The 13468-nt window shown below is 40.2% G+C and overlaps 1 protein-coding gene across 1 annotated transcript in view; it reads left to right on the top strand.

Moving 5' to 3' along the window:
• The window catches only part of LOC104491333 (myosin-binding protein C, slow-type-like), a gene marked incomplete at its 3' end in the record, with an annotated part of 71922 nt that overhangs the window by 40530 nt on the left and 17924 nt on the right, over positions 1 to 13468 (top strand). The window contains 7 exon segments of the mRNA XM_010133737.1: positions 2491 to 2657; positions 4822 to 4954; positions 7605 to 7729; positions 8821 to 8926; positions 9228 to 9394; positions 11416 to 11578; positions 12728 to 12834. Of these exon segments, the coding sequence (XP_010132039.1) occupies positions 2491 to 2657; positions 4822 to 4954; positions 7605 to 7729; positions 8821 to 8926; positions 9228 to 9394; positions 11416 to 11578; positions 12728 to 12834 (968 nt within the window).

Genomic DNA, 13468 nt, shown 5'->3' with positions numbered 1-13468 from the left:
GGGTGTTTTACTAGCAACATGAGAGTTGCATGTAAGAGGTCTTGGTATTTTTATGGAAAGAGAGATGTGATTTAAGAGTCATTATCACTTCACTAACATGTAACTCACACGTTTTGAAAGATAAATACTGTATAGTCATATAAACATATCTATTGTGTGGTTAATGGGCAAAACAAACGTTTCATTTTTAAACACCATTATTTTATATCGGTCAAATCGCTTCATCACCTCCTTGCTTCAGGCATTGAAATGCAGCCTCATACTTCTGAGCATAATTGAATAAGATTGCTAATTAAGCCCTAGTGTGGATATTAATATCGATTTTTATGAAGACAAACACGTGTTTTCTCTTCAATTTTTTTCAATAGGCAATGCTGCAGGTGCATTCCTTCTCTTTTGTATGGTTATATTACCAAGAAAAGAGCTAGAACCTTTCACCTGTGGTGCATAACACTTGAAACATGTTTTTTTAAAAAAAACCTAAATGCATAGAATCTATATATTGCCTATTTCCTAATTTCGTGCTGGTTTTGCAGGAAGACAAACCAGTTCTTATCTCAGTAAGCCACTCGGTGACTGGTTATGCTTCATCAATGCAACTGGTCAGTAATGGCACGAAATTCTAAATGGCACAAGATCTCAAAAACACTCAGCATTTAGGTCCTTTTTTTAAAAAAGTATATCTTTCAACGAAATGCACATTTTTGGGAGAAGAACTGAAAGCGATTCTGTGGAGAGGTCAGTCTGCTTAGGTGAATACCAAGCATTGCTTGCCCGTTAAACTATTGTGGTCTCACAACAAAGTTGGTTCCCAGTTCTTCTCCCAGTTGTTGTCCAGTTATGCTAGAGAAAAAAAAAAAGGAGTCTGAAATCAATTATTTCAAGATGGTTGAAAATCAGGATACTGTAACTGAACCTCATTCTCAACTACTGCCTGATTTAAAGGAGTACATTATCTTGATTCCCCTGGAGTGTACTTCTCCTTAACACGGACAGGCATTGCATGGCAAGTGGCCATCCCTGGAAGAGCAGAATGCCACCTCTTGGGGTGTGTCTAGTTTTACATATGTTGGCAAGGTGACCTTGACTTCCCACCATGCAGAAAGTATCTCACTGAAAAGCCAGTGTTCACTGCACATAATCACCATCCAGAAAGCGTAAGCACAGATGAAGGAAATGAAACATAAGTTTACATACTGGAGATTCTCTAACCATAATTCTAAGATAATAATGTAAGTATTTCAAGGACTCCTCAGTGAGAAGTTTTTTTTCTTCTTAAAATAACACTGGAATATTATGAAAATTAATAAACCTTATGGATTAAACAGCAAAGTGGTTTTCCATAGTTCCTCATCCAACCATGCAGACATTCTCAGGGACTCCCAGTGCTATTTCTGTACAAGTTAAAGAAAATTCTTTGTCAGACTTGACAGAGCCCAGCTCTAAGAGTCTCTCACTCCAAACATCAGTCTTTTTTTACTTCTCAAATGTTTATTTTTTTGTGCTCTGTTCTGAAAAGTACTGTTAGACCAAGTAGACCAAATGAGAATGATCCTGGTCTGATCCTAATGAATTTATAGCAAAAAATGTCTACACTTCTGCTCCAATTCTGGGATTGTTCTAGCAGTTCACTTTTTTGAGATAAGCTGTCAATCTCCAACATCATCGTTTTTTTCAAGAATGCTTCTGTTGTTCTCTCATTTAATGGCTGCCTTTGTGAAAATAACCATACTTCTCTTTATTGGTTGTCTTAGCCTGGAGTTGCAGATAGTAAATATGGTATTGAAACTTTTGTATAAAGGTCATGCTATTCACACAGGCCTTGAAATCACTTCCTGCTCTTAAGACTGAAATAAACATGGAAGCCAAGAGATCCACCTTGCAAGTCCAAGCTGGTGTGGAAATCTCCAGTTCCTATCCATATGACAACTTAAAGTAACTGAGAAGCACTGCTGCAACTATAAGCAGACCCAGATTCCCTTGGATTTCAATGTCCTTTCATTGGTCACCCCGAATAGCAGTTTTCAGGGTTTGAAAGCATTTTTATATAATTATGAAACATATGTATTAGACTCAGATCTCAGTGGTGCCATCATAAATTGTATCTGATACCACTCAAGTTACAACAGATAAAACTGATTTAAGTGGGATTAGCCCATATGCTGTAATAGTACTATGTTTTCAAACTGTATTGGGTTTTTTTAAGCAATGAAGCAATATAAAAACTCTCACAACTGATTACATCAGAAAAGGCCAAATTAAAACTTACATCCAAATTCTGCCTTGAAGAAGGTTTACTTGTAAAGAAAGGTGTGAACGTAATTCTGAGCTATTCCACTCGTACTGAGTGAAATAAAAAAAATATGATGGCCTTTGAATTTTGATTAAAACATTTCTAACATCACCATAGATTCAGCTTCACCTTTTTTTTTTACGGAGTGATAAATGCATGCTAACTCTTCTCCCATAATTTTATTTTGCTACTGTTAGGGAGATTAAGCCGCAAGAGGAGGAACCTCAGGTAGATGTGTGGGAGCTCCTGAAGAATGCGAATCCCAGTGAATATGAGAAGATTGCTTTTCAGTATGGTATCACCGACCTGAGAGGCATGTTAAAGCGTCTGAAGCGCATGCGCAGGGAAGTGAAGAAGAGTGCAGGTATGGATAAGGAAGAATATTCTTATGTTCAGTAGTCAAACATGAGTGTTAACCTTAAAAACCCAAACATGCTCCATTCTCATGCACTCTACAACTCAAGCCTTATTACTGCAAGGAGTTAATCAGAAGGCGGCTTTGGTCCACTGTGGTTAGTGCAAACATCATATTCCATTCAGTGCTTACCAAAAGTGTCCCTCCCTCATGGCCAAACAGTAGTTGGAACTGGAATAAAGTCCTCCAGTTTTATGGAAAAATGTTACCTGATCAAACAGTATGGAAATTAGATTTTGAGTTATCATTATTATCTTCTGCTCTGAAATAGAGCCACTCCAAACACATTGTTTACTCTTCATAAGTTCATTTGCACTTAATCTGACATTGCTCTGAAATCCCATTGTGCTGAAACCCCTCCACTCTGTGATGGGTGAGGACATTCAGGTCTGTCTTTCCTCATCTACTCTACTGAATAGTATGAGTGTTGTAATACATACATAAACACAGATATGTGTTTCTGTGTATGTGTATATGTAGCATAGTACATGCACACACACATACATATATAAACACAACACACCATCCGTTATACTATTGTGGCATTTGCTTGTTCCTGGAGAGCATTTCAGAAGTGGATACAATACCTACCCTGATGTTCCACTGGTTTCTTGGAGAAGTCCTTTTGGGAAGGTGAAATCCTCCACAAAACCACTATAATCCAGCTGCCATCTGATATATACCCTCCCTCCTCATCCATCACCTCACATCATAACATCTGTAACATTGCCACACATGAGTTTTTATTTATATTTTTCATTTGCTTGTATATCTGATTCTGGTCACAGTTGAGGGAGGGAGAAATGGAGTCAATGGGCTTTGGCTGAGCCATTGCAGCAGTTTCTGTTTCCAGTAGAGCTCTCTAAGTGGTGCAAGTCCAAGGAAACTCCTCACCTTCCCCCAGAAGTCTGAAGCAGGGCTGGAAACCAGGGCAACAACTGCGCAGCTGGTAGGAAGAGCTGCTTCCTACCAGGCGCATCATGTGGAAGTGACTGAATGTTTTACTGGGAAAGGAGCATTTCAGCACCTGGGACCAGTCTGTCTGGGCCCTCTCCCCAGTTATCTATTGAGTAGGATGGAGCTGCCAGCCATATCAATTTTTTCAGTGTACACAGATTTCCCTGCAGGAGGAGCTCTGGATGTTGGGGAAAATGTCTTGGGGAAAATATTCTTCCACTCACACCACCTTTGTTATAAATTGGAAATGTTCACACTGCAACAAGATACAGAAAAAATCCTTTTCAGACTTAATAACTCTGCTCCTGTTGTGTCAACACATTCAGTCAATCAGATATATGCATGATATAAACCTTAGCAGAAATTGATTACTTTGCTGTGGGCACTTATTTTTTATTTTTAGCCCTCAGATATCTGCTCCTCTGGGCCTAACTCTTGTGGCTGGCAACACCTGAATGCTGACATTAAAGTGTTTTGAAATGTTTGCGTTGCACCAAGGCCTTATCTTGCTCAGAACAACTTGGCCTACATTTGCACATCTCGAAGAACTGTTTTGAAAAGCCCAGTTAGAATTCACAGACTGGCAAATTTTGCCTGGTTTCAAATATATTGGTGAATGTTTTTCAGCTGTAACGTTTACCGCAAGTGGAACTGCAACACCTGTACACCTTGAAACATACACAAAGAATCAGGAAAGCTAACTTGGCTTTTAGACAAACCAATGTGTTTTTTCTGATAGTGTGAAGCTCTATAGGAATTTTAGCTTGAAATTAATTGTTAACTTCTGTGACAGTGCCAATAGAACAGTCCTTTGTAATAGATTCATTGTAAATGGTTCCACGGCACCAGCTTTATTCTAACATAGCAACCTCAGCAAGCTCTCAAAGCTATGTCTGTCCAATCCTATTCAGAATATAGGCACGCTGCAAAGTCATGAAACTGGTTTGACCTTGGTCAGGGTAATCAGATCGGCGTAGCTTTACACTTACTCCAATGTTTCTAGAAAATAAACTGATTCACGTGGAATAACCTAGGAATGCGTAACATTGCATGCTCACATTCTGACAGCTTTGATGAGATTTATGCAATGCCATTTCATCGTTCATATTCTTGTTTTCTGATCTTCTTTTACAATAACTCTTGGCTTCCACAACAGCTTTTGCCAAAGGTCTTGATCCTGCGTATCAGGTGGACAAAGGAGGTAAAGTAAGGTTCATGGTGGAGCTAGCAGATCCAACAGTGGAACTCAAATGGTATAAAAATGGCCAAGAAATTCGACCAAGTGCAAAGTAAGTGATTTTACTGTATGTAAGCAATAAAATGGGTATATATGTACTTCCTTGACAAGTGTGTTGCATAGATCTTTGCTCAGGTTGCACCAATTCTGTTTCTGAATTTCATTACATGTGGAAAGAATACAACTGATGCTATATTGCTCATGACCCAGAGAAGTCCACTGTATGCTAAATGCTGATGCAGGTTCCTTTGCCTCAAAAGAAAAGAATTAAAGATGCTCAACAAAATATGGAGACACTTCCTACTCAGTAGTTTTTAAAAGATCAGGAAGCACTGTGAGTAAAGAAATCACCTGTCCTCAGTCCTATGTCTGAAGGTCAGAATCTTTCCACAGAGCTGTGAACCCTGTGTTCCTCGAAGTTTAGTACTGGGTCCAGTCCTTTTCAACGTACCCCTTAACGACCTGGATGAAGGGACAGAGCATACTCTCAGCAAGTTTCCTGATGATACAAAATTGGAAGGAGTAGCTGGATACACTGAAAGACTGTCCTGGACAGGCTGGACAGTTGGGAGGAGAGGAACTTTGCAAAGTTCAACAAAGGCAACTGTAGGGTCCTGCACCTGGGGAGAAGTAACCCCATGCACCAGCACAGGTTAGGGATTGACTTGCTGGAAAGCAGCTCTGGAGAGAAGGACCTGGGAGTCCTGGTGGACAACAGGTTGACTGTGAGCCAGCAGTGTGCCCTTGTGGCCAAGAAGGCAAAAGCTATCTTGGGATGCGTTAAGAGGAGCGTGACTAGCTTGTTAAGGGAAGTTCTCTTTCCTGTCTACTCTGCCTTAGTGAGGCCGTATCTGGAGTTCTGTGTCCAGTACTGGGCTCCCCAGCACTCTCTTCAAGAAAGACAAGGAACTACTAGAGAGAGTCAACTGGAGGGCTACAAAGATGATCAGGGGACTGGAACATCTCTCTTAAAGAGAAAGGCTGAGAGACCTGGGTCTGTTTAGCCTGAAGAGGAGAAGACTGAGAGGGGGTCTTATCAATGCTTAGTAATATCTATCAGGCAGGTCAGAAGGTTGGGGCCAGGCTCTTCCCACTGCCACCCAGTGACAGAACAAGGGGCAGTGGACACAAACTGGAGCATAGAAAGTTCCATATAAACATAAGGAGAAACTTCGTTACTTTCAGGGTGGCAGAGCACTGGAACAGGCTGCCTAAAGCAGTTGTGGAGTCTCCTTCTCTGGAGACTTTCAAAACCAACCTGGACACAATCCTGTGAAACCTGCACTAGGTGAATCTGCTTTAGCGGGGTGTTTGGGCTAGATAATTACCAGAGGTCCCTTCCAATCCCTACCATTCTGTGATCCTGTGATTCTGTAACTGGGTGCTAAAAGGAGAGATCACATCACATATTCACCCCTGTGGACCATAAACGACCTGAAGAAAGGGGATCGAGGTTTATATCACTCTCTACTACCCAGTTAATGCTCGCACTGAGGTCAATAACGTGTATTACCTCAAAGTGACTTCAGTGACGTGCAATAAGTCTAGTGTACCCAAGCTGCTTCATCACCTGTATCACTTGCATACTGGTTTATTCTTGTCTTTATCTAGACGTGGCTTTTCAGTTGCAGACACTTGAGTACAAGTAGCTGGAAGCTGAGCCCAGTCCCTAATGTGGGCACAACCAGCTCTTACAACACAATACAGAAAATCCCATTCCACAGTCAGACACTACTAGGAATGATGATGTGCACCCATAATGCACAACAATATAATGTTCTTCAAATGTTTCTCACAAAATGTTCAGCACAAAATTGTAGCAACTTTCTCGTCTGGCCCTGTGAAAAAGTAGTAATTAGCAAAAGCCCTCTTACAGAGAAAGGGCAGATTTCCTTCATTCTGTTGCTGCAAAAGTCAATGAAGGATTTTGATTAATATTCACAGTTGACAAAAAAAAATTTTAAAAGCATAAGAAAGAGGGTAGGTACCTTTTCTTTAGCCCCTGCACCTGCCATGCTCAGTTCAGAACTGTTTCACAGGCAGCTATATGAATACCTCTGCAGTAGAAGGAACTGGATTGAAAGCTCCAGCTCATTTCTTCCAGGTTGCTGAAGCAGCTGTCAGATGCTAACGAGCTTCAGTCATTACAAACCTGGAGCAGATCTAAACTGGTGACATAAAGGTGAAAGGCTCCATATCTCATTACCAAAACCCCATATCTCATTACTGATCTCTTGTGCCATCTGGCTTACCAAAAATATTAACTTCTTAACCTCAGCTATTATTATACTTCACAAAAATATTGAGAGTGTTGGAATGAGGATGGTGTCCTGTTACTGGTTATTTTCATCTTTACTCATCTAGAGTTTCAAACTCCATTTTATTTGCCATCCTTCTGAGCCTGCTTGGGTTTTTATTATTATTTTTTTTCATATCACCCAAGCCTTGGATTTTGGAACAAGCCAGAAGATGCCAGTTGCCTGATGCCTGTACTCAACCCCATAACTCTTTTTGCTGAAACGTTTGTGACAGTTCTGTTGAGTCTTGATAATGGCATCCCAGGACAATTTTTCCAGTTCTATGTAAAAAGACTTTCACTTCTAGCAATCACTAAAGCACTTCCTACATGAAAAAGAAAAAAAAGGAGGGGGGGTGTCCAGCAGCTTCACTAATGTATCTTTGCTGCATTCCTGTTCAAACAGATACATTTTTGAGCACAAAGGTAACCAGCGTATTTTATTCATCAATAACTGTACGATGACGGACGATGCTCGCTATTATGTAACAGCTGGGGATGAGAAGTGCTCCACAGAACTGTTTGTGAGAGGTAATTCTATCAGCCTGCTCCTATTTGACCTGCTATACAGTGGTGTGGCTTCTTTGGCTGCAACAGAAATTAACGGGGAGGACCTGGCTCCGTCGAGTTTTGAAGTTGTATTAGTCCATAGGGTCGCTCTGTATTTCTGTGATCCCTGACTACATTTTCCCTCATCCTGTGTTTAGGAATTTAGTGAAAGCTCTAAAATGGGGATATGGGTGACTTGGGATCTAGTGGGTCTGTGGTCCCGTTCATAGTTTTAAAGCCGTTTTGAAGACTCATTTATCACAGCATTGGCTTCCCCTAATACCACACTTAGGTAGCTGATAAACACGATACTCTTGGACCAGCTGACCTGTTTCTAGTACCCTCAGATCAGGCTTTTTAGGAGTTACGTTTTCATTCCATCTGCGCAGATTTAGGGGAAGACTGTGAAAAGCTATGAATGAGTGGTCATTTCTCCACCCTTTTCACTCCCATATGTTGATAGTATTACCAAAAATATTCATGGCATTACTCACACATGCACAACAAAATCAACAGAAGAACAAAACTTACAGTGAAAGAAAATAAATTATCAAATATTTCGGAAAGCTATTTAAAAACAATGGAATCCATTGCCCCTATAATGTCACAGGATAACTGTTCTACAATCTCTTGCTATTAAATAAACTTGAGTTTTGACACCAGGAATGGGTTAAATAAATAAGGGTACTGCATTATGTCATCAGATCATCTTATTTTGCATAATGAGCTAGAGGACCTGATGAAAATGCAGCTTTATGGTAGGGATCTGTGGGAGGCAAGAGGGTAGTGTCAGATTCTCATGTTGACCTGCCTGGACAAACTGTCAATAAAATGGGTTGCAAGGCAGGTATTAATCTGAACAAATGTTTGGGTTGCCTTTCTTTTTCTGTTTAGCACATTTCCTACTAGCATCTTAACGAGCAGTTGCTTTTCTGATTTAAGGCAGAAAAAGCTGCACTGAGATGGATATTAGAATTTTAAAGTAGTATCAACTTCTGTAACATGATTTTGAAAACCTCTTTCACTTAGTTTTCTCTCTCAGATTGTAAATCTGTAATTTGATCTTTCCAAAGATCCTCCTATTTTGGTGACCAAAGGCCTGGAGGATACCAGTACCTATATTGGTGAACGAGTAGAACTGAGCTGTGAAGTGTCTGAAGATGATGCAAATGTGAAATGGTAAGCCACACTGTGAACAGATATTGTCTTCTTTGAGAATAAAACCCAGAATCATTTAATTGTAGGAAAAAATATGGGTAGTTTTTTCACTACAAGCATGTCTGAAAATTGTTAATAAAATATCAAGAAAACATTATTCAAAAATGTAGCAATAGCAAGGGTATCCTTACACATTCATGGATGAGTTTGTTTAACCTCTTCTTGTGCTTTAAGTCTTGTGAAGTCTTCGCTGGAAGTTTATGGGAGTCTTATTTGCACAGAAATTCTACAGGAAAATTAATCATTCTTTGTTTTCCATCAGGTTTAGGAATGGTGTAGAACTGACCAATGATCCTAAATCTCGGTATCGAATCAAGGTCGAGGGTAAAAAACACACTTTGATCATAGAGGAAGCTGCAAAAAATGACAATGCAACTTACTCAGTAATGACAACCGGAGGCCAATCAGAAGCTAAGCTTAAAGTTGATTGTAAGTATCATCCATCTTGCTCTTGAACTTACATGTCACAGTTTATTAGCTTACAGAAATTATTTGCTTGCCTTTTGCTGGGGGTATAAGGGGAGGTTTTAACTTCCATAGCAATTTCTTTGCTGCAGATCTAGAACAGTAACTTTCCTTTAGATGCTGTTTGCAGTAACAGGCAATGAACTAGTCCTGCTTGAAAACTTTCTGTCACCCCACTAAGATGGAAAACAAAACTAGCCATTCAAAGATGTCATAGGTCAACAAAGTGAAGTTTTCAAGCCATGTTACTGCTTTTCTTTAATCCTTTCAGCTTTTCACAGGAAAATCAAACCAAGGCTTTATAGCCAAAATCAGAACAAAAAGTATGTTGGAAAAAATTAGCAATTCTGTAACTAGGCATACTGTTAACTACCCGCTTGCTGTGGGGACGGAGCTTGCGTGCCCTTGTGAGGTTGAGAGCTGTGCTGGTGGTGGCATGTGCCTCCGGTGGGGTCTCCCAAGCCAGACAGGTCTCAGCTGAAGGGTCAGACAAAGTGTGTCCACGGGCAGGATGGGCTCACTAGCCTTCGGGCACCATCCTAGGAGAAGGACAACTCTGACTCCAAACCCGGGCAGATGGAGCTCGTTTAGCCCTGTAAGGCTCCATCTAAGAGAAGGATACTGTAACCAAACCTACGACCTGAGGATTTCGCTGTCACCGTCCAAGCTCACCAGGCCCTGGCAGATGAACCTCAGGTGTAAAGGGTGAGGCCAGTTCCGCGCACGCTGCGCCTCACCTAAAAAAATCCACCACGCAGGCCCGAAGGGTGCGCTCACATTTGAAGCGTGGGGAAAACCCTTCCTAAATCTTCATTCGCGAGGCCAAGCCATGATGATGATGATGATACTGTTAACAGTCATCAGGGTCACTTGACCTGAACTCATAAGCACAAACACATGGCTATGTAGCTCTCTCCATATTTTGTGCAATATCTCTATAAAATGCTTGTGGTTTTTAGTGAAATGCATGTGCTTATCCTCTAAAGTTACCATACATTACACATAAACACACACTGTTTTGTAATACTCATACTGCTGTTGACTATTTTGTACAAATGGGCATCCTAAACACAACCAATTCATGATGTTCTATCATCAAGTTGGAAATTACCCTTCACGCCTTCTGAGCTCCATCATCTTTTCTTTCACGCAGCTTCTGAGAATTTTCCAACTGGCTATCTATAAAACATTTCCTTTCCCATCATTCTTTGTTTCCTATGTCAAACTGTAGTCAGGGATATTTACTGTGTACAGATGATACTGTGTGATCAGCTTGGACTCTGGTCTCCAGAATCTAATCTTCCAGAAAGCGGAAGTGAACTGGGGGACCAGTTCTCAGGCACAAGTGTTACTAAAGCTAGTAATATCTGTGGGTATTCATAGGGTGAGTCAAGGCAGTTTAGCAAATGTGACAACAAGTGGTGTATGAAGTTAAGCTTACTGGCCAGTCAGCCTTTGCTACCAGCCTGACAAAAGAGGTTGAGAACTATGATCCCCATTGTGATTAAATACTTTGGTAAGTCTTCAAACTATCTCCAAACATCTGGGAGAGCTACGAGAGCAGTTAGATTGCTGCTAGATCACAGGAAAGGTGTGCTGTAATCTCTTCTAGTGCATAGGTCTAGGGACACGGGTCTTTCACTTCTTGAAAGTTTCTCACTGGACTCTGGTGGATAGAAATACCCAATCCCCAGCACCTAAACACCAGAGATGGGGGAGCATTCAAATTATGCTCCTGGGCTTAGTTCTTCTACTGGCAATATCCATGGAGTTTCCCCAGTCAGGGCATGGGTATTTTGGATCACCCTTTCTAAGGCATCAGACTACATGAAAAGAAGTTAATTTATGTAGTTTACATGTACATATTGCTAGCATTTAAACTCGAGAACTTTATTATTGGAGGCATTTTTCTGAGTTGAAGACTATTGAGATGGTTAGCTATTGTTTGATAGTAGCATTAATATGACTGCTTCTGCTTTCCTAAGTGAGACCACTGAAGATATCACTTGCATTACAAGACCAGACTGTGAGGCTTGGAGAGGAAATCCACCTGAAGTGTGAGATATCAGAAAATGTGGAAGGGAAATGGTATAAAAATGGGCAAGTGGTTGAAGCTAGTGACCGTGTAAAGCTTTATCACAAAGGAAGGTAAGCTTGTTGAGTATTGACTTGACTTTTGATGGAATGACACTGTAGAGATGTGCCAATATGTGGATTACTTCACTGAAAATTATCTGGAAACCAAGCCTCACCTTTGTCCCTCAAACATATTTATTTTTCTCATCTTAAAAGCCATGTCTCCTTGCCTTCTTTCATCTTACATCTTTTGGCCATAGAGCACAATAATCAAATCAGCTAAGTTCAAGCTATTAACTTTTCTTGACATTGCTGTTGCTGTTAGCATGTTAGTTACTAAGTAGTAAAGTAAAATAACTTTACTGCTAATAATTAGACATTATTAAAAATACATTACTTTTAAATGTTTGTTTTTCTGATAGCTGCTGTTTGTGTCAACTCAGATCATGTATCTCTGCCCACACAAAGTATGTGGAGGTATCAGGTCTCTTTGCACTTATTATCCATCCTTTTTCATGGAAAGTTTGTCATTTAAGAAAAAAAAAAAACAACCAAAGAACAGGTCCTACCTTCAACTACATCCCCTTCACTTCAGCTTAGCAGACCATTCATACAGCTGGAAACTGCACTTGTGAAGTTGTTCTTAAACAGGCTATGAAATGTTTGCTTTGAGTCCATAACGCTTGCTAAGTCGCAGTAAGGGAAAAGTGCCAGCTGTGCAATGACCCCTTGGACTGACATAAGGCGAAAGAGGTCCCCACGACTCAGGCCCATAGGGTGAGGTGAGGGAAAGGAGAGCAGGAAGTTCACAGAGGTGAGCTCTACTTTGGACAAACTTCACCACAGCAGGTCGTAGGAAAGAAAAAAATACCATTGTACTGGAAGATGCAGTCAGGTACTAAGAGTAGCATATGCTTTGTTCACCTATTTATTCTGGCAAACAAGTAGTAAATTGGATCCTGTCACAAAGATAGTCCGACAAAAATCAGAATATTCCCACAATGGGATCACCTAAAGATTTCTTCTTGAACAACCTAATGGCAGCAGCAAAGAATCCATGTGTCAAAGAGATTACAATCCCATATTTTTCTCCTCTGTATTCAAACACAAAATATTAGAACTGGTTACATTATTTGGTGGATGTCTCAATAATACTTTCCTTATAGCTTCAAGCAGTCTTCAAAATTAATTTACATTGATTTCTTTTTCAATTTTTTACAGAATCCACAGATTTGTTATAGCAAGCTCTGCTGTTGATGATGAGGGTGAATACATGTTTGTACCAGATGCCTATAATATTAATATTCCATGCAAAGTGCATGTTGTGGGTAAGTATATGACACAATGACTTACATATAACACCTCTTTTAAAAGCAGTGTGAGATAGCTTCGATTACAATCAGTTTGTTTCCTCTGAGCAGGCATCTGCCAAACAGACCTCCAAAATGTGATTTAGTTTGGTGAAAGATCAGTGGAATAGGTACATACGTACCTATTCCCTAAATATGTTAAATGATATCTAGAGAGCAAAATGTTTCTGACCAGATTTTATTCACTCGGCAAGACAGAAAGCTTGTTTAATGATCCCAGTCTTTCAAACAAAAATAAAACAAGGCATTGACTCCTCCCACAAGAGTGCCTCACTGGCTTTTAACTGCAACCAGCAAAACAAAAGCAAATGACCAAAGTTTTAGCAAATGTGTTCTGTAATTGAAAGAGTGGGATATATCTGTGTTAGAAAAAGTATGGGCAAGGTCTAGGAAGCATGAAGAGGGAAGGTGGACTGGAGGGGTATGCCAATCGATAAAACTTCCAATACATTAAAAAAAGTTGCAAGAGGATATTCATTCATCAGTTGTTCTCCACACACACGAGGTACAACAAAAGTGACCATTTCATTTTCATAAAAAGGATTTGGGTTAAGAAAACTTTTAAACTGTAAGAACGGTGATGTCTGAAGCA

This window comes from Buceros rhinoceros, unplaced genomic scaffold (assembly GCF_000710305.1).
Source record: "Buceros rhinoceros silvestris isolate BGI_N320 unplaced genomic scaffold, ASM71030v1 scaffold12773, whole genome shotgun sequence".
Taxonomy (NCBI): Eukaryota; Metazoa; Chordata; class Aves; order Bucerotiformes; family Bucerotidae; genus Buceros; species Buceros rhinoceros.
This window is presented reverse-complemented; position numbering and strand designations above follow the sequence as displayed.